The sequence below is a fragment of the Phalangium opilio genome, unplaced genomic scaffold (genome assembly GCF_054372755.1).
Source record: "Phalangium opilio isolate 3A_F unplaced genomic scaffold, DU_Popi_V2 ptg000025l_1, whole genome shotgun sequence".
NCBI lineage: Eukaryota > Metazoa > Arthropoda > Arachnida > Opiliones > Phalangiidae > Phalangium > Phalangium opilio.
Genome location: NW_028324156.1, coordinates 4,266,354 through 4,286,464, shown reverse-complemented (window position 1 = coordinate 4,286,464; position 20,111 = coordinate 4,266,354). Strand labels below are relative to the sequence as shown.

The following is a 20,111-nucleotide window of genomic DNA, read 5'->3' as shown; positions in this document are numbered from 1 at the left end:
ACCTTTTTCCATAATGGAAAAGCGATTTAGTTTTGCGCCCAAAACGTTACGATCTCAAAAATTGTTAAAAGATCAGAAAGGTCTTCACAATATCGAAGATGCCAAGAAATAAAGTTGAAGGATTCTACTTTTTTTGTTGCCCACTCTAAGCATGGTTCATATAACTTTTGGAAAATAGATTTCGCTGCGTTTTCCACGTTTTTTCCCATATATTTCCCTGAGTTTTTTAGGTTTTTCCCCTATTTCCCTGAGTGTTCCAGGTTTTTCCTAATACATTTCCCTGTGTTTTCCAGGTTTTTCCTAATACATTTCCCTGTGTTTTCCAGGTTTTTTACCATATATTTCCCTGTGTTTTCCAGGTTTTTTACCATATATTTCCCTGTGTTTTCCAGGTTTTTTACCATATATTTCCATGACTGTTCCAAGTTTTCCTAATATATTTCCCTGAGTGTTCCAGGTTTTTCCTAATATATTTCCCTGAGTTTTTTAGGTTTTTCCCCATATTTCCCTGAGTTTTCCAGGTTTTTCCTAATATATTTCCCTGAGTGTTCCAGGTTTTTCCTAATATAGTTCCCTGAGTTTTCCAGGTTTTTCCTAATATATTTCCCTGAGTGTTCGAGGTTTTTCCTAATATAGTTCCCTGTGTGTTCCAGGTTTTTTCCCAGATATATTTCCCTGAGTTTTTCAGGTTTTATCCCATATATTTCCCTTCTATGTCTGACGTCATTAATAACCAAATAACGCAAAAAAGCACAGGAACGTTACAAAGCGAGCGACAGAAAACACATAATAAAACGGGTACTTACATTTTAACGACGATCGAATCCAAAGATGATGAAAAATGTCACACACAGAAAAACGCGCACAAACACGATGCTAACCTATCACGCGAAAAGTTCACAAACCTAAACTTGCCTTTAAAAACAAAACTCGCGACGCGACTTAGTGTTTATTTTACTAACAGTTTTGGAAACCGATTGACGCATTTTGACGTTCTATAGAAAGTACACGATAGACAGTTTGTAGGTTTGCCACCACCCTCCAGGTTGGACCGTAATAAACTTGATCACATTAAAAGGCTTCAAGGTGAAATGATCACCTGACTTCCAGATGTGCGCATTAAAGGAAAAGGGTCTGCGGGAAGCTGCGCTTTGACCTGAAAGTTTGTTAATGCGCGCGCAACATTTTGGTACTGCTCGCTAGTTACAATTGGCCTTGCGCATTAGGGTAAGGGACTATGGGGCGCTGCACGCTGACCTGACAACTCGGAAAGGGACTATGGGACGCAGCGCTCTGACATTAAAGTATGCTTATTCGCGCGCCAACTTATGTACTCACCCACTATTTCTGGCATCCCGATGAACTCGTAGATAACCGTAATTCGCGACAAGTCCAAATGTAATCGCACCAAAAAAGTCAAAGTTCACGCAAACCGATATAAAAATACGGCGAAAAACAAACGCGTTCGGGAACCATAGTGACGTAATTTTAGATCTTTAGAATAGTACGGTTTGGTTCCCGCGACCTTCCGTGCAGCTCGGTCGTGCACTAGACCGCCCAAATCTTGATCCCTCGCTGATGGCCAAACGTGATCCTTCCAAGAAATGTCCATCGTGACGTCATTCTGTCAAAAAAGACCTGAAATTAAAATAAATTCTTTGATTTTAGCTAAACCTCAAAATAATAATTACATTAAACTAAAAGTAAATACTACAATAGCGAATACATATATCAGGGTTCATACATCTTTTGGAAAACCGATTTCCCTGAGTTTCCCAGGTTTTCTCAAATATATTTCCCTGACCTTCTTAGGTTTTTCCCATATATGGAGTAATAACAACGAGAGTGGTTTTATTACAGTTGAAGCAACCCCTTCAGAGCAAACTTACTCAAACCTCACAAATTTCCCTGATTTCCTTGACTTTCTTTTAGGTTTTTTCCCATATATGGAGTAATAACAACGGGAGTGGTTTCTTTTATAGCTGAAGCAACCCCTTCAGAGCAAACTTACTCAAACCTCACAAATTTCCCTGATTTCCCTGACTTTATTTTTGGTTTTTTCCCATATATGGAGTAATAACAACGGGAGTGGTTTTTTATAGTTGAAGACATCTCTTCAGAGAAAACGTACTCAAACTTCATAAATTTCCCTAAATTCCCTGAATTTTACTTAAAAAATTCTAAAAAATCCCTCAGTTTTCACTGTGTTTTTGCCAACTATTTATTTCCCCAGGTTTTCCAGGTTTGTATGAACCCTGTTTAACTTCTACCTATCCTCCCCCCTTTCCCCCCCACTTCCCATATACATCCTTACGTCAAAAAGATGGGCTTAAAAAAGATTTAAACGTAGTACTCACCTTCCACCAAAAGTCATTCAGTCAGATAAGTTTTCCTTGCGAAGAAGTTGTTGATTGCCGCTGAAGAGACCAGCTGTTTTTCCCATCCTACAAAAAATCGAAAAATGGCAAAAAAAAAAAAAAAAAAAAAAATAAATGAAAGTCCCATTGATTTACGATTTATCAAGTTTCTGCAGTTTAGTTGCTACATAAAAAAAAATCTGGATTATCTTTTCTAATATTGTACAGATCATTTATGTGCTGCAGAAGACCGTAATTTGAAGTAATACAGGGTGTTACAAAAAGGGGAGGGTAATTATGGGACAGAAGTACATACAGTGGGGATGGATGGTTCTATGGGAAATCAATTTTGAGTCGAAAATGTATTATAACAACTAAGGGACACCCTAAACAATTAAGCTATGATTGAAATGTTTTACGGGCGACCCCTTAATTAAATTATAAATCATGAATTGTTATTCAGTTTATTCCTTAAATTTAAGGGGCCATACGTAAAACACTCCAATCCCACACAACTTGTAAACGGAGACAGGCCTATTTCTGGCAGCATTGAAGGAAAAAAACCACAAAACAGCGATAGAACGTAACATAAGTTCATAAGATATGTTCATAAGTTTGTCAATGGTTACAAACTGGAGCTTGTCATGAACTTTTTAAAGTAGGTCATAGATTAGAGGTAAAGCGACCATGCCTAGTGAGGCGCTGTCAAAGGCGTAGTACAGACTACATAGGACCTAGATGGAAGTCCTGCAATTAACCGAGTGTAGACAATCAATTCTCGCTTGTCGTTCTGCTAGAACTACCTCGAGCTGTAAGTCTCTAGCATTATACCAAGTACAGGAAGTGTCTTACTTACAGGGCGCCAACTCTTGCAGAGAAATTTTTAATAGGAAAAATAGGATTCGCCAGGCGAAATTATAGGATTTTATAGGACCAGATTCATGAAATTATAGGATAATATAGGACTCTTAAATGACTAGTATATAACCAGAACCGACCAATTTTAATGAAATACTGCTTAATTTTTCAATTAAAATAGTATACAATGCCTTTGCACTGCTAAAAAAAATATCACCAACTATATCACTTACAGGGCTCCCACCAAAACCTCAAAAATAAATAGGGGAAAAAGGGACTTTTCACGATAAAAATAGGGTAAAATAAGGACCTAAATTTTAAAAGTAGGAACCAAAAAGGGACCACTGGTAAAACAAAATGATATCTATTCTGTGAAAATATCACAAACAGACAGTTAGGAACCTATTACTCTTTTCTATTTTTTCGACAAAATAGGATATTATTTCTGACTTTCTTTTGTTTATATTCTAATTCTAAGGCAGCGGTAGGTAAGACTTGATACTGGCTCTAATGTATAAGGAAGGTTTTCTGATTAGAAGTAACCATTTTCTTATCATGTTTACTGTTTTTTAAAAAATCCACTGAACTAGAATTTGGGCCTTTACGGGGTTCGTAATTTTTGGAATGAAATTCCCTGACTTTTCCAGGTTTTCGCTGACTAAGTTCCACAATTTTCCCTGACCATTTGCAATAACGTACAAGGCGAACATATATGAAAACCAGTCTAAATTCAGTCGAATAATTTTTTCACGAGTTGTTATTGTTATAAAAATTAGCCAATTAATTTGTTTAAATTTAACATTAAGTAAATCATAAATAACCGGAGCGAGCGAAGCGAGCTCCGCAAATTTGGAGCTCTGCTAAAATCTCAGACAAGACATTTTCTGAGGTTTTTCTTAAGGGATTATAATTAATTACTTCAAAATTCTCAAAATATAGGACTTTATAGGACAATTTGTGAAAATATAGGATAAAATAGGACACTTTCCAAAATATAGGATTTTATAGGAATTATAGGACCAGTTGGCGCCCTGTACTTATGGAAGGAACATATCCTATAAACTTATGATCTAATAAAAAACTAGTCTATTAGACTTTAAATTATAGAAATATCAAAGTTAGTTTTTTATTAGGGCTTGATTTATCTCGTATCACCTAATTTTGATCTAAAAACTAGTACCTATATAAACACTGTTCACCTCTATCTCAAATCACTTGTAATTCAGTCGCCGTCTCGGTAATAACTGCGGATTTTGCCCCAAAGTAAATCTTGTATGTTAATTTAAGTTAAACGTTGTCCATAATTGACATAAAATAAGCTCGCTTGTTTAAACACGCTATTGTGGTAGTTAGTAAACTGTTATATAACGCGACAGGCCCTTAGGTCAAAACGTCATAGAAGTTACAACATTAACGAGTGCTGTTAGAACCCAGATCTTAAACGTGACCATGGGCCTAGCTTTTGGTGATGACATTCGGTAAGAGTTTTTTAATTTTTAATTTAATTAAAAATTAAGATTAAACCATTTTCACAGATCTACCAGAAAGACTTATTTAGAAGGTTTATCTAGACTTTCCAAAGAATTGAAAGATGAGACCGATGCGAATAGGAAAGAAATATTGTAAGTTACCTTACTCAAACATCCGCGATTTTAAAAATTAAGTTTATGTAAAAATGTTTCAAATACGTGACTAATAGGCCTACTTCATCCGTCACGTTTTTGAAACAATTTTACATTTAGTCATAACCATGGTTAACAAATTATATTCATATGATCAGGGATAGATTTAATTTTAGAAGCAGGAATGGAGAACGACGCCCTCCCAGAAAGAGCCTTCAACTGGATGAAACAAATTCTGGGAGGATTGTCCTTCAAGGTCAAGCTAGTATGTCCTTGGATATGGTCGAATCAGTTGATGCATCCCAACTAAACGAAGGGCCCTCTACATCAAGATAAACCACGTGACCAAGAAGATGAAGCTATTGAGCAAGAAAAATTTGGTGCCTCGTACATGTCACGTGGTTCCGAAAGAATTTCAGCCGGGTCTCAACGAGACTCATTTGTAATGCTAAACTCTAATACGGAATTCAAGATCGGAAGCATAACATTAACGATGCGTTCATCGTTAATGTGACGCATTGTTAATGTTATGCTTTCGATCTTGAATTCAACTGTCATCGAGTCAACTGGATGAAACAAATTCTGGGAGGATTGTCCTTCAAGGTCAAGCTAGTATGTCCTTGGATATGATCGAATCAGTTGATGCATCCCAACTAAACAAAGGGCCCTCGACCAGTATTTGCTACTACCACCAAGATCTGCACCAGAGGCGGCTCCAGCTTCAACAACGTCTTCAGTTGGTATTGCTTTGAATTAGAACTCACCGATGAGCAATGCAAATCTCGATGACCCACCAATGCCTTCCCAATCAATTTTTAAAAGTCCTCAGCCCGACTCAAGGGGAAAACTCTCTCCCCATTCAACTTTGCGCGAGATAACTAAATTATTGTTACGTACGCGATCTATAAAAAACCAACTGGCCTATTATTAAGTCTACTAGCTGATAACAGTATTGTATAAATAGCAAACCAACTATTGTAACAGCATCAATAATCTCCTAGTAGCTTAGATACTCTATTGTATTTTAATCATCTCGACAATAAACTATGTTAAAATTATTTTAATAGTTGTGTCATTACTACATTAAGTCTCTCAGTAGCATCACGAAGTATAGGAAGTGTCATACTTATGGTTAACATATATTACAAACTTATGATCTTAATAAAAAACAATTAGACTTTTAATTATAGAAATATAAAGTTAGTTTTTTACTAGGGCTTTATTTATCTCGTATCACCTAATTTTGATCTAAAAACTAGTACCTATATATATATACACAGTTCACCTCTATCTCAAATCACTTGTAATTCAATCACCCCAAAGTTAATCTTGTATGATTAAGTTAAACGTTGTTCATATTTGACATAAAATAAGTTCGCTTGATTTAAGACGCTATTGTGGTAGTTAGTACACTGTTATATAACGCGACAGGCCCTTAGGTCTAAACGTTATCGAAGTTATAACATTAACGAGTGCTGTTAGAACCCAAATCTAAAACGTGACCATGGACACGGCGGAGAATTGTTCGATTCCATCCGACGGTAGCCTAGCTTTTGGTGATGACATGCGGTAAGAGTTTTTTAATTTTAAATCTAATTTAAAATTAAGATTAAACCATTTTCACAGATCTACCAGAAAGACTTATTTAGAAGGTTTGTCTAGACTTCACAAAGAATTGAAAGATGAGACCGATGCGAATAGGAAAGAAATATTGTAAGTTACCTTACTTAAACATACGCGATTTTAAAAATTAATCTAACTATCATAATTAAGTTTATGTAGAAATGTTTTAGAAAACGTATACTACATCCGTCACGTTTTTAAAGCATTTTTACATTTAGTCATAACCATGGTTAATAAATTATATTTATATGATCAGGGATAGATTTAATTTTAGAAGTAGGAATGGTGAACGGTTCGAATTTACTTCAGTCCGACTCGTAGCCTTTATGATTAATAAGTTTAATTATATTTAAATATTAGGAAAGAAAAATTCAAAGCGTTGGTGCAAACGTATACAAGGTTGTTTCGCGACTGCGATAAAAATACTACTGTATGGGTTTTGAATTTGTTTTAATTTTAGTTACTTAGAAATGCTAATTTTTATTAATATTAACTTTTATCAGGATGAGGAATAACTGCAGTTTTAAAGAGAAGTAGCAAAATGTCTGTGAAAATATTTAGTTTTTTGAATTTTTGAATAATTTCGTGTCAAGTTGTAACATTACTCAGTTATTTTTGCGGAATAAGTTTAAACTTAACGTAAAACCATTATTTTCCTTATTTATGTAACTATACTTGACTTAAAATAAAGTCCATTTGTCATCAAATTCTGCACTAAACTTTTGAGAATATCACCACTTCGAGTTTTTCTAACCTTGTAAAGGAGAGGCAAGTTCGTTTTTCTCTCTCTGCGCATGCGCGAAATGTAAACTCAAATTTCTCCGGAGAGTTATAGTTCCTTTCCCCATGAGAATAGGGAGCTAACAACTGGCTAGGGGAAGAGATAGTCTGACGTCACGCAGCCCCCCTCTGGTTGGCATTTTTGCACGTAGAATACTGACCTGTGTGACGTTTCAGGGTCAGAACTGTTAGCTCCCTATAGAGAGCTTTCAGATGGGATAGTAGTACGTCACACCCTCCTAAATCTTACCGCTGTTTTGGTAGCCATATTGGGTGGTTCCCCATGAGAAAAGAGAGTTTTCAGATGGGATAGTAGTACGTCACACCTTCCTAAGTCTTACCGCTGTTCTGGTAGCCATATTGGGTGGTCACAGCTTCATTCCTGCTTTAAACCCAGTCAACCCACCAATATGGCAGCGTAAATTATGTCACAAGACTCAGCTCCTCCAACTGAAAACTCTCTATAGCTACTTCTAACCACCTCACATCCGCTAGGATGTCGCGTCTTTGGTGGTTAGCTTCATAGCCTAGTTTGGAATACATAATACGTATGCCTATATAGTATTTAAACATATCCATGATAAAATTAAAACTGCTGTAATCCATTTGAATTTTAAAGCTATCTAATAGTATCATAAGTTTGACAGTATCCGTACTTCGTAATGCTAAAGACTTCCTGAGAGCAGGCGCAAAAAGCGAGATGGAAGGCAACGATTTAAAAACGTGCCTTTCAATCTTAATTACACTGAAAAAGTCTATTAGACCGAGCATAACATAACACGCTATGAATACCATAGGTTTCCATCTAGATTATGGTTCACAATTCAACGATGTTCATATCCCACTCATGTACTTAAGTCCTACAAATACCCTTTCTTTTTTCCCACACAGTATTAAGGTAAAACAATTTAATTCACAATCTTAAAGAGGGGGGGACTGAGCATATCCAGTAAGCTTATGTAATTACATATCATTTACGTCATCCCCAAGTAACCTTGATGTACCCGAAAAAAATAACCCCGCATTAGGCCTAAAACACAAAGAGATAGTGTGGTTTGGTAGCTCACTTCAAAATAAGTGTAAAATCTACTTAAACTTATGAACTTTAGACACTACACTCTACGTTCTCTATAAACTTAAAACCTGTGATATTTCAAAAGATTTCGCCCCTCATATTTCTAACAGAAAGGGGGGGGAAGGAAAAAAAAGGAATAAAGAAATAGTTTTGGGAAGAAAAACGCCAAGAATAAAATGGTATTTATCAAAGTCGCAGCTGTCATGGGATATTAGGGCGGACACAGTTTCTTAAAAGGACCTAGGGTACCGGGTGTTCGGAAGAGTTTGTTATTATACAGGGTGTTTGTGAAAAGTCCATCAATAATGAAAGGGCGTATTTATTGGGCCATTTTGAGTCGAAAATGTTCTATGACATTTAGCCGTCCGAGCCACGGTTTTCGAGTTATGATTTGAATATTTTAGGGATGACCCCTTCATTAAATTAGCGCTGTCTTTCAATTTCTAAATTAAATTTAAGGGGTCATCCGTAAATTACTCCAATCATAACTTGAAAACAGTGGCCCGGACGGAAAAATGTCATAGAACATTTTCGACTCAAAATGGCCCAATAAATACGCCCTTTCATTATTGATGGACCTTTCACAAACACCCTGTATATCTATTTACTCAAAATAGAAACGTGATGTGATGATAGCTGTCCGCGGAATGACAGCTTGAGTTTACCAGACGAAAACAAAAATATGTCTATTTGCTTTGATAATGTTAGTTTTAAAATTACCATAATTATTACAACAGGCCTAGAAAACCTTAAAAAATAATTGACATGACCTTTAAACTTAATAAGTTTTTCCCTAAACTCTCTGACTGTTAATATTGTTGAATCATGGATTAACTAACTCTAGGGATTGTTCGTTCCCCCTAAAAGATTAAGTATGCATGTTCCAAACGCCCCCTAGCCGCAGCTACTATCCCTAACAGGAAGTTATAAGAAAATTGGACCAAATGTCACGTGTCCTATGACGTCAAAAATTTAAATCCCGGCTAAAATTGGGCGCCGCCATCTTTAAAATCCGCAAAAACGATTTATTTGGCCTAGAGATGGCGCTATATCTACATCCGTTTTAGTCCAATAAATTGGGGGAATGAAGAGGGGAATCAAGGAATAATTCGGAACACGGTTAGTGAACAATCCCTAGCGTTAGTTAATCCATGGTTGAATTTAGCATATTTAGTTTAAGAAAGAAATACCTCTAAATTACCGCGTCGTTGCCCCAACAAACGGTAGAATAAAACGGTGCATAAAACATTTACAACTCTAGCTAATGTGTCTCTTTTATAACGAAAGCAAGCTCCAAGTTTATTCATGAATAAATAATTTCGGGTAGTTTTTGTCGCTTTACTAGATTGAATATAACTCGCCGGGAGGGCCTTTGGGGGCTACTATTATATTTAATGTTACAATCTCGCACTCAATTTACTTGAGTGAGTAAGAGTTAAGCCTAAGGGAGACTATCAGTTAAGCCTTGGCTAGAGTAAAAAATTGCTCTGACAAAGAAACGCAAAACTATGAATAATATAGTAGCGTCAAAAATGAATTTGGTATAGCCTTATTTTACTTTTTTTTCTTATCTTTAGATTATAAGAAAGTTTAATTTTAGGAAAGCATTTAAAATTAATTACCTTAATCTTTTTTAATGTGTAGAATCCATAGCTGATCGAGTCATCCGAGAAATCTGAGTACGTGACGTCACACTAGAAAGCTGAGTTTGTGACGTCATTTGACCTTCTCTTGTAGTTTGCCAACTTTTGAAGTTCAGAAGGTCAACTGCGCCTCCCAGTTCCTTTGCTCTGATTGGCTACTGGCGTTGACCCTTTACAGAACCGTAAAGCCAAAACTAATCTTTGCACTGTAACTTTTATCCTATTAAGTCTAAACGAAACCGAAATAACTGACATTAAGAATCCTATTTAATAAAAAAATTATAATTATTCCCAAATAATAAATTACCATTAATCGAACCACTTGTTGAACTTCAAACTTTGAAAACTAAAGTTAAGCCTTGGTCAAGATGACCAAAATCATTTTCCTTCAAAAATACTAAACTTTGACAACATCTAATGCTTGAAAAACATAAATAACACCGAAATTAAACTAATTTAAGTAATAATTAGTTAATTAATTACGTTAAACATTTGACAAAATACAAAACTGGGGAGCATATCTGCCGACACGCTTACGAGATACGCGCATACTTTTAGGCCAAATACTTACACACACGATCATAGCGCCATCTACCGAAACTTTCATCCAGAAATCGATAATACAACGGGTAATGGCAGTCCTCTGCCTTCGACTCTATTAAGCTCTACGGGAAAATAACATGGTGTGCCACTAGTCTATACAAATAATTAAAAACGGCCCAATAATTAATAAGAAATACGGAACAAAGTATAATTTTATTTGTCGATTTCGTCCAAACCATTACAGGATCATGAAAAAAAACTTAAGTTATATTAAATCCCTCCTGTTGTTTTTATTTTGAATGGAAAAATGGGTCTGAAAATTTCATTTTTCGGATATAATATTACATTACATTTTACAGCTGTGTATTTTTTTTTTTTTTTTTTAAAGTCTAAAGGAAAAAAACATAAAATATTAATAAAATAATTGATGGCTAAACTCCATAGTAATAAACTGACAAATAATTAACGCAAAAAAAAAATGTCCTGGCAGGAGTGAAAAATATCATTTTACAGACTTCAAAGTAGTACCTCAAGCATTTATTATTCTAAAAGGATTTTAATTTAAATATTCTAATTGGTACTAAGCTTAAAATCGGGGCCAAATTTCCTTAATCCACCTTATTCCCTTTCGCCGGAAGTTAGGCTTAGCTCGGGATTCATGGGGGTGAGTACCGGGAAGAAATTCGTCTGTCGTCCGCTACAGTACATATTTTTGGCTTTTGTAGCAGACGACAGACGAATTTCTTCCCGTTATTCACCCCCATGAATCCCGAGCTAAGCCTAACTTCCGGCGAAAGGGAATAAGGTGGATTTTATATTATTTAGTCACTGCTAGAAATTAAAGAATACTTATTTATATTAAACCCTTTGAATAATAAATTCACGGAAACTATCAACGGAAACGGAAGAAAAAATTATTAAATTATTAATCTTGAAATAATGAAATGTATTTTATTTTTATTTTTTTTTAAGAAATAAAAAGTAAACGAAATTTGCATCTTTTCATTTCATATTTCAAGATTACGAGTGCCTTTTTAATTTTTATTTATTCTATTGCGACATATTCTAGTAGATCATAGTTCGTGTTGTTTCTCTTAAATATATAACTTCTTTTTTTTTCTGCCATCCATATTCTTTTTGCTTTTTTTTCAAATTCCCATTTTTATTTTTATTTTTTTTTTGTTTTCACGTTGAGGAAAATAATATTAATAATTAATATTCATATTTAAATTAAATTCAACCAACTGCCGAAGCTAAAATCTCGCTAACTACGGGATTCGCGCTTCTAATGGCCAAATTCATGGTTACTCCACCGTCAGAGACGGGATTAAGAGCCAATTTGGCTCGAACTAAAACGTCGTAGCCCCCTCTATAAACTCCCGACATGCAAAGAGTATGAGAACTCTTTCCCTCTGGCACTTTATCGGAACGTTCGCAAGGCTGCATCCCCATAAATTGAATTATGTTCTTAACGGCTTCTGTTCAGTTTAAATTAATTAAGATATTAATTTTTAACCTTAAATTAACTTAAAATTAATGTACCTTCTAAGGAATTAACCGTCGTGAGAGCGTATGTGTCTTCTAATTCATTTTCAGGACCAACTTCTTCCCAGGCTGCGGCAAAATTTGTTTTTAGGACTCTCTGAACGTGATCGGCTACTGTTATTTCTAAATCTTCAAGCTAGAAATAAAATGGGTTAAAACGTGAGTATCCCTTCAGGGTTCATTCAACTGAGTTTTCCAGGTTTCTTCCCATATATTTCCCCCGAGTTTTCCAGGTACTTTCCCATACATTTCCCAAAGTTTTCCAGGTACTTTCGCATACATTTCCCAAAGTTTTCCAGGTACTTTCCCATACATTTCCCAGATGCTTTCCCATATATGTCCCCGAGTTTTCCAGGTACTTTCCCATACATTTCCCAAAGTTTTACAGGTACTTTCCCATACATTTCCCAAAGTTTTCCAGGTACTTTCCCATACATTTCCCAAAGTTTTCCAGGTACTTTCCCATACATTTTCCAGGTACTTTCCCATACATTTCCCAAAGTTTTACAGGTACTTTCCCATACATTTCCCAAAGTTTTCCAGGTACTTTCCCATACATTTCCCCGGGTTTTCCAGGTACTTTCCCATACATTTCCCCCGAGTTTTCCAGGTACTTTCCCATACATTTTCCAGGTACTTTCCCATACATTTCCCAAAGTTTTACAGGTACTTTCCCATACATTTCCCAAAGTTTTCCAGGTACTTTCCCATACATTTCCCAAAGTTTTCCAGGTACTTTCCCATATATTTCCCCCGAGTTTTCCAGGTACTTTCCCATACATTTCCCAAAGTTTTCCAGGTACTTTCGCATACATTTCCCAAAGTTTTCCAGGTACTTTCCCATAAATTTCCCAGATGCTTTCCCATAAATTTCCCAGATGCTTTCCCATATATTTCCCCGAGTTTTCCAGGTACTTTCCCATACATTTCCCCCGAGTTTTCCAGGTACTTTCCCATACATTTCCCCCGAGTTTTCCAGGTACTTTCCCATACATTTCCCCCGAGTTTTCCAGGTACTTTCCCATACATTTCCCAAGTTTTCCAGGTACTTTCGCATACATTTCCCAAAGTTTTCCAGGTACTTTCCCATACATTTTCCAGGTACTTTCCCATACATTTCCCAAAGTTTTACAGGTACTTTCCCATACATTTCCCAAAGTTTTCCAGGTACTTTCCCATACATTTCCCCCGAGTTTTCCAGGTACTTTCCCATACATTTCCCCCGAGTTTTCCAGGTACTTTCCCATACATTTTCCAGGTACTTTCCCATACATTTCCCAAAGTTTTACAGGTACTTTCCCATACATTTCCCAAAGTTTTCCAGGTACTTTCCCATACATTTCCCAAAGTTTTCCAGGTACTTTCCCATACATTTCCCCCGAGTTTTCCAGGTACTTTCCCATATATTTCCCCCGAGTTTTCCAGGTACTTTCCCATACATTTCCCAAAGTTTTCCAGGTACTTTCCCATACATTTCCCAAAGTTTTCCAGGTACTTTCGCATACATTTCCCAAAGTTTTCCAGGTACTTTCCCATAAATTTCCCAGATGCTTTCCCATATATTTCCCCGAGTTTTCCAGGTACTTTCCCATACATTTCCCCCGAGTTTTCCAGGTACTTTCCCATACATTTCCCAAAGTTTTACAGGTACTTTCCCATACATTTCCCAAAGTTTTCCAGGTACTTTCCCATACATTTCCCAAAGTTTTCCAGGTACTTTCGCATACATTTCCCAAAGTTTTCCAGGTACTTTCCCATACATTTCCCAGATGCTTTCCCATATATGTCCCCGAGTTTTCCAGGTACTTTCCCATACATTTCCCAAAGTTTTACAGGTACTTTCCCATACATTTCCCAAAGTTTTCCAGGTACTTTCCCATACATTTCCCCCGAGTTTTCCAGGTACTTTCCCATATATTTCCCAAAGTTTCCCAGGTACTTTCCCATATATTTCCCCAAGTTTTCCAGGTACTTTCCCATATATTTCCCCAAGTTTTCCAGGTACTTTCGCATACATTTCCCAGATGCTTTCCCATATATTTCCCCGAGTTTTCCAGGCACTTTCGCATACATTTTCCAGATGCTTTCCCATATATTTCCGAGTTTTTCAGGTATTTTCCCATATATTTCCCCCGAGTTTTCCAGGTACTTTCCCATACATGAAGTAATAACAATGGAAGTGGTTTCTTATAGTTTAAGCAACCTTATTCAAACAAATTTTCCCGTTCTCCCTGAATTTTACTAAAAATTCTTAACTTCCCTGAGTTTTATTTCAACTATTTATTTCCCTGAGCTTTCCACTCCAGGTTTGTATGAACCCTGCCCTTAACGGCTGACAATCTAATTCAATTTAAAAATACAAATACTTACAACATATTCATCTTCATATCCATCATCATCATCATCGGGAATTCCCGTATTTGGATCGCAATCTTTGACCAAGTATTTCAAAACGTTACTAAAGGTTGCGGTAACGGATATTGGATCATCTGGGAGCGCGACACAAGTGTACATGTTCCCAGTAACGTTATAGGGAAGTTTACTCGTCGTAACGCAAGCAAGTTGCTCAAACCCATCTGAATTCTCCATCACCACTCTAACGTTTTCTAGGATTTGGTCATTCAGAGTATTGGTACAATCAAACTGAAATAAACTTATCATTTTAAGTAACTTTTTTTACAGTAAATTTTAGACAAAAATAGACGAACTATGTTTACCTGAAAGACAATATGATTTTGGAATACGTGTTTGATACACCTGACAACGTATTCTGTTTCTGATTCCGTTAATTCAACAGGTTGAGATGATTTGAACAGAGGACCAAGACCAAGATTAGAAAGTTCCGTTATCTGCGAGAGTTGCTCAGCAAAGATATCTTGTCTGGTAGCGGCCACCTTTTCAACTGTTGGTTTTCCGATAGAAATGATTTCTAAGATAAATTATAAAATGAAAAAACATGTTTAACGAAAGTTTTTGCAACAAAGGATCAGTTATTTAAATTTAGGCTCCGCGTGCATTTCAATTTAGGCTCCGCGTGCATTTCAATTTAGGCTCCGCGTGCATTTCAATTTAGGCTCCGCGTGCATTTCAATTTAGGCTCCGCGTGCATTTCAATTTAGGCTCCGCGTGCATTTCAATTTAGGCTCCGCGTGCATTTCAATTTAGGCTCCGCGTGCATTTCAATTTAGGCTCCGCGTGCACTTCAATTTAGGCTCCGCGTGCACTTCAATTTAGGCTTCGCGTGCACTTCAATTTAGGCTTCGCGTGCACTTCAATTTAGGCTTCGCGTGCACTTCAATTTAGGCTTCGCGTGCACTTCAATTTAGGCTTCGCGTGCACTTCAATTTAGGCTTCGCGTGCACTTCAACTTAGGCTTCGCGTGTACTTCAACTTAGGCTTCGCGTGCCTTTCAATTAGGCTCCGCGTGCCTTTCAATTTAGGCTCCGCGTGCCTTTCAATTTAGGCTCCGCGTGCCTTTCAATTAGGCTCCGCGTGCCTTTCAATTAGGCTCCGCGTGCCTTTCAATTTAGGCTCCGCGTGCCTTTCAATTAGGCTCCGCGTGCCTTTCAATTAGGCTCCGCGTGCCTTTCAATTTAGGCTCCGCGTGCCTTTCAATTTAGGCTCCGCGTGTACTTCACCTTAGGCTTCGCGTGTATTTAAATTTAGGCTTAGATAAGTCTTTATTTTATAGAGATTTGGCTTAAGAATGACCGAAATAATTCCCACACAAGTATCATGACGTCAACTACATCCAGCATCATCAATCTACCCCGCCTACCATAGAGTTTTCCCGGAATTTTTAGTCAACCATTTATTTCCCTTACATTCCCAGGTTTTTATGAACTAATTAATTACCAGGTTTCTTTTCTTCGTGAAGTGGCTGCGTGGCCAGAGGCACTGTTTTCATGTCAAATGGCGCTTCAGAGGGTTCCATCGTGTAATGATGAAGAGCTCTTTCCAAACCAACAATGGATACTTGGATACCTACAAAGGAAAAACAAAAAAGGGATTTTTGATTTTAATTTTTGCAATTGATTTGCATTTTGCAACAACCTAATAAACAATAAAATAAAATAAAATGAATTAAAAAAAAAAAAAAAGTACCATTAAGAATGTACATGGATCCCAAGGCCTTCTGTTTCTCTTTCAAAATCTGCATATAATACGTTGCACGATCCCTGACTTCATCATCAGAGTCCAAAAGAGAACGTTGAAGTAAAACCAGAATATTTGGTAAAAGTTCTTCGCAAAAGGCTCCAAATTTAGATAATGATGTAACAGCCGCTTTTGAACAGCGTAAATAGTTAAATACAGTCTTAAAAGGGAAAAAAAATGAACGCAAATGATTTGTTACCAGCTCTGACTGGAGTGTTTTCAAGGATGAGACGATTATAAACAAATCGAATGTATTTGGAAGGGTTGGAAGTTCGAGGTCCCTCGCGTCCTAGAAGATGCAAGATGCGCACAGCGAGACTAGTGTGTTCGCAATCCTCTATGAACTCGCAGAGATGAGCCAAACCAGCTTCTTTCGCTTCCGGATTTTCTTCAATGACGCTAATAATAGTGTCAACAATAGCTTTCTTGTAATCATAGCCTCCTTCCTCGCGTAACATTGATGAAAGGAAGTTCATCATAACAGAATGTTTACGTGGAAATTTGTGGCACAATGATCTGGATGGAGAAGAAGAAGATGGGAGGTGAAATTAATCATAATTATGTCTATTTTACGTCTAATTAATCCAGGGTTCATACAACTTTTGGAAAACAAATATCCCTGAGTTTTCCAGGTTTTTGGAGTATCCTATGGAGCAAATGTTAACGAAGGAGGGGGGGGGGGGCAAATAGGACTATTACATAATCAAAGGACATCCCCGTACCTCTAATATAACCAGAGTTATGAGCCTTCAAAGTATAGTGTAATGTTAATCCTATCGAGGGTATGTTCACGAACATTTTGCTTAATTACTCGGCCCCTGTTTGTCGTAGCCGTATGTTTTTAGTATGGTTGGATGGGGGATAAATAGGACTATTACATAATCAAAGGACATCCCCGTATCTCTAATATAACCAGAGTTATGAGCCTCCAAAGTATAGTGTAATGTTAATCCTATGGAGGGCATGTTGTTTATGACCATTTCGCTTAATTACTTGGCCCCTGTTTGACGAAAATTTCCCTAAATTTTACTAAAAATTCGAAATTTCCCTGAGTTTTCCCTGATTTTTCCATGTTTTCCCTGTTTTTCCAGGTTTGTATGAACCCTGTAATCTTTCACAATGTTCATACTTTATAGCGTGAACAACAACAATCTTGAATTCGTCAGATATTTCCGACATAAAAGAGGCAATTTGTTTCATGAGCCGATCAACGCTGCTTTCACTTCCCGTTTTCAAAAGGGTTGTGATAGCCAAAGTGGCTATACTGCGATTAACGTCAGTTATCAGGTTTTCTAGATCAAGATTGCAGGCGGTAACAGCAGCGGGATGCGTCATAGCAACCTAAATAATCAATTAATAAACCTTCTATAGAAAAACTAAAATATAAGTTTTAATGAAACATACCTTGTTTAAAGTTCTAACAGCCGCAAATCTTAACGTGGGCTTAGGAGAACTACAAAACAATTGAAGAACTGATACAGCAGGCGCTAACTCTCGTGAAGTGGTCGCTTTTAAGTTAACTATAGCATGGGCAGCTTCATAGATAACCATTTCATTCTTGTGCCGCAAACAACTCTCAATAAAATCAAATAAAGGACTTTCGGGTCCGGCTTCGTCTTCTTCGATAAGTTTGCTGGCTATTCTGATCTAAATTAATTAAGATTAAAGTTAATTTAATTAAACGCTAAAACTTATTTTTCAGGGTTCGTACAAAATTTTTGGAATGAAATTCCCTGACTTTTCCAGGTTTTCCCTGACTAACTTGAACAAATTTCCCTGACCATTTTCAATATTGTACATGGCGAACATATATGAAAACCAATCTAAATTTAGAGTAATTTTTGCACGAATTATTGTTGTAAATAACTAGAGCGAGCGAAGCGAAGCGAGTTCCGCAAATTTTGGGGCTCTGCTCAAGTCTCAGAAGGTCACCCTACAGTTATCCAGACTTTAAATTTCCCTCCAATAAATTTTTCCCTGACATTTCCCTGACTTTTAAGGTCCATTTTTAATTTCCCTGACTTTTCCCTGACATTTTAGGCCCATTTTCAACTTCCCTGACTTTTCCCTGACATTTTAGGCCCATTTTCAACTTCCCTGACTTTTCCCTGACATTTTAGGCCCATTTTCAACTTCCCTGACTTTTCCCTGACATTTTAGGCCCATTTTCAACTTCCCTGACTTTTCCCTGACATTTTAGGCCCATTTTCAACTTCCCTGACTTTTCCCTGACATTTTAGGCCCATTTTCAACTTCCCTGACTTTTCCCTGACATTTTAGGCCCATTTTCAACTTCCCTGACTTTTCCTGGTTTTCCAGGTCGTGTACGAACCCTGTTTTTTTATAATAATTGGGGACTTACTAGGGTGCAAACCGCGTACGGAGATTTCAACTGGGATCTTGTGTATTTTGTCAATAATTTGGAAACAGCTAGACGGTCAGTTTTACGTATTCGATAGAGTAGGCCTAAAGCGTGGTATTGGACCATAACACTATCGGAATTAACAGCCTCTTGGGCTTCATTAACCCATCGTTTAATTACGTCTGGACTAACAGCCATTAAGTGCTAAGGGAAAAAAATATAAATTAATTATTTAGAAACATTTAAGATTAAATTTAATTTATTCAAAATTAAATTATTAACCAAGGAAGAGACTAAAGCGGCACTTGAAACTGAATGATTTTTGTCCACAATGGCTTGTTTCATATAACGTTCGATAGCTTGAAGCATACTACTCTAAAAAACCCCATGAAAAACACAGTTTAATATAAATTAAGATATCATGAGTTAAATTAATATAAAAACTTAATTTACATCTGTTATTTTACAAAGAGCACGAATAGCCGCTGCTCTATATTGGTCTTCTTTCCCAGTCATATCTTTTGTTAAACTACTAGTAACGATGATAACATCTTCGGCTACTTTTGACAGTTCTTTGATACCAAGGTAAACCAGTCTCCGTAAAATGGTATCTTTTGATTGAAATAATTTTGTCATAGCGAAGAACGCTTCCGTTGCTTCCACAGTTCCTAACTGCTCCCCCTTTTTTACACATACATTTTTTACAATTATAAAGGTTTCATTGTGTATAAAAGGGAATTGTGGTTAATTAATTTAATTTACTTGATTGAGAAGGTATAATATTTTGGTTAATATGTGAGCGCATTTCTTGGGGTTGACTGGTGTTTCGTTAAATGTTCTGGCTTCTTGTAGAACAGCTGTTTTTTCTAAATTATTAAATGGGTTGCCCCCTGGACCTGAGAATAAAGATAGGAAATGGTTCTAAGTTAACCAGATAAATAATTAACAAATGAATGAAGTATCGAATCATCGTATTTAGTTTCGTATTTAGAAGCGTGTAATACGAGTACAACTGTACATGTTTTAATTTAATTACAGCGTGTAATCTCTAATCTTGTAAAAGATGACTTTTATTTAATTGAGATACAACAGTTATTAGATAAAAATTAGGCCTAAATCTGGTTTTCTATTTACAGTAAATACATATAAGAATAAATAAGGGTCAATGGACCTATAATAATCAAAATATGCAACGATAATCAGCCTAATTAATGATTAAAAGACGGATTAAATGGCCAAGGCACTCTGACAAGTGGGTGCATACCTTTCATTAAAAACCGGGGTTCACCGTTCACGTACGATGTGTATATGGGACTTAGGTCTAACGAAATTGAGAGAAATTATAAATTCTTACCGTCCTCCTCGTCCTTTTTATCCCTTTTTAACACATACATTTTTCCAAAACTAATAGTAATTAGTTAAATTAATTATTTTACATTAAGAATACTCGGCGAAATTCCGGAAAAAAGCACACGACTTTTAGAACAGGAACAGCGAGGCCTAGGCGTCACTTTCGTCCACGTAATAGGACCATTCAGCGCCCTCTGT

At 36.6% G+C, this 20,111-nt stretch overlaps 1 protein-coding gene and 2 long non-coding RNA genes across 4 annotated transcripts; 1 reads left to right on the top strand and 2 right to left on the bottom strand.

The window, feature by feature from the left end:
• Window positions 1–882: 882 nt before the first annotated feature.
• Window positions 883–9,716, bottom strand: LOC149691878 (uncharacterized). 2 transcript variants are annotated; one of them, XR_016383518.1, is made up of 3 exons: window positions 9,506–9,716; window positions 2,358–2,444; window positions 883–1,638 (listed from the first exon to the last, which is right to left on the bottom strand). It is a non-coding gene; the product is annotated as an uncharacterized LOC149691878 (long non-coding RNA). The 2 variants fall into 2 exon arrangements; XR_016383519.1 differs by having other exon boundaries at window positions 883–1,624; window positions 9,506–9,622.
• LOC149691877 (uncharacterized) lies at window positions 9,716–11,469 on the top strand. The gene is made up of 2 exons (XR_016383525.1): window positions 9,716–9,856; window positions 9,960–11,469. It is a non-coding gene; the product is annotated as an uncharacterized LOC149691877 (long non-coding RNA).
• On the bottom strand, window positions 10,696–20,097 carry gammaCOP (coat protein (coatomer) gamma). Its single transcript, XM_089869344.1, has 14 exons — window positions 19,918–20,097; window positions 19,326–19,459; window positions 19,017–19,244; window positions 18,846–18,938; window positions 18,564–18,767; window positions 17,606–17,848; window positions 17,331–17,542; window positions 16,401–16,717; window positions 16,151–16,330; window positions 15,902–16,030; window positions 14,764–14,975; window positions 14,417–14,689; window positions 12,044–12,182; window positions 10,696–11,979 (listed from the first exon to the last, which is right to left on the bottom strand). Exons 1-14 carry the CDS (start codon window positions 19,955–19,957, stop codon window positions 11,738–11,740), a joined length of 2,646 nt encoding a protein of 881 aa, XP_089725470.1. The 5' UTR covers window positions 19,958–20,097; the 3' UTR covers window positions 10,696–11,737.
• Window positions 20,098–20,111: the final 14 nt, after the last annotated feature.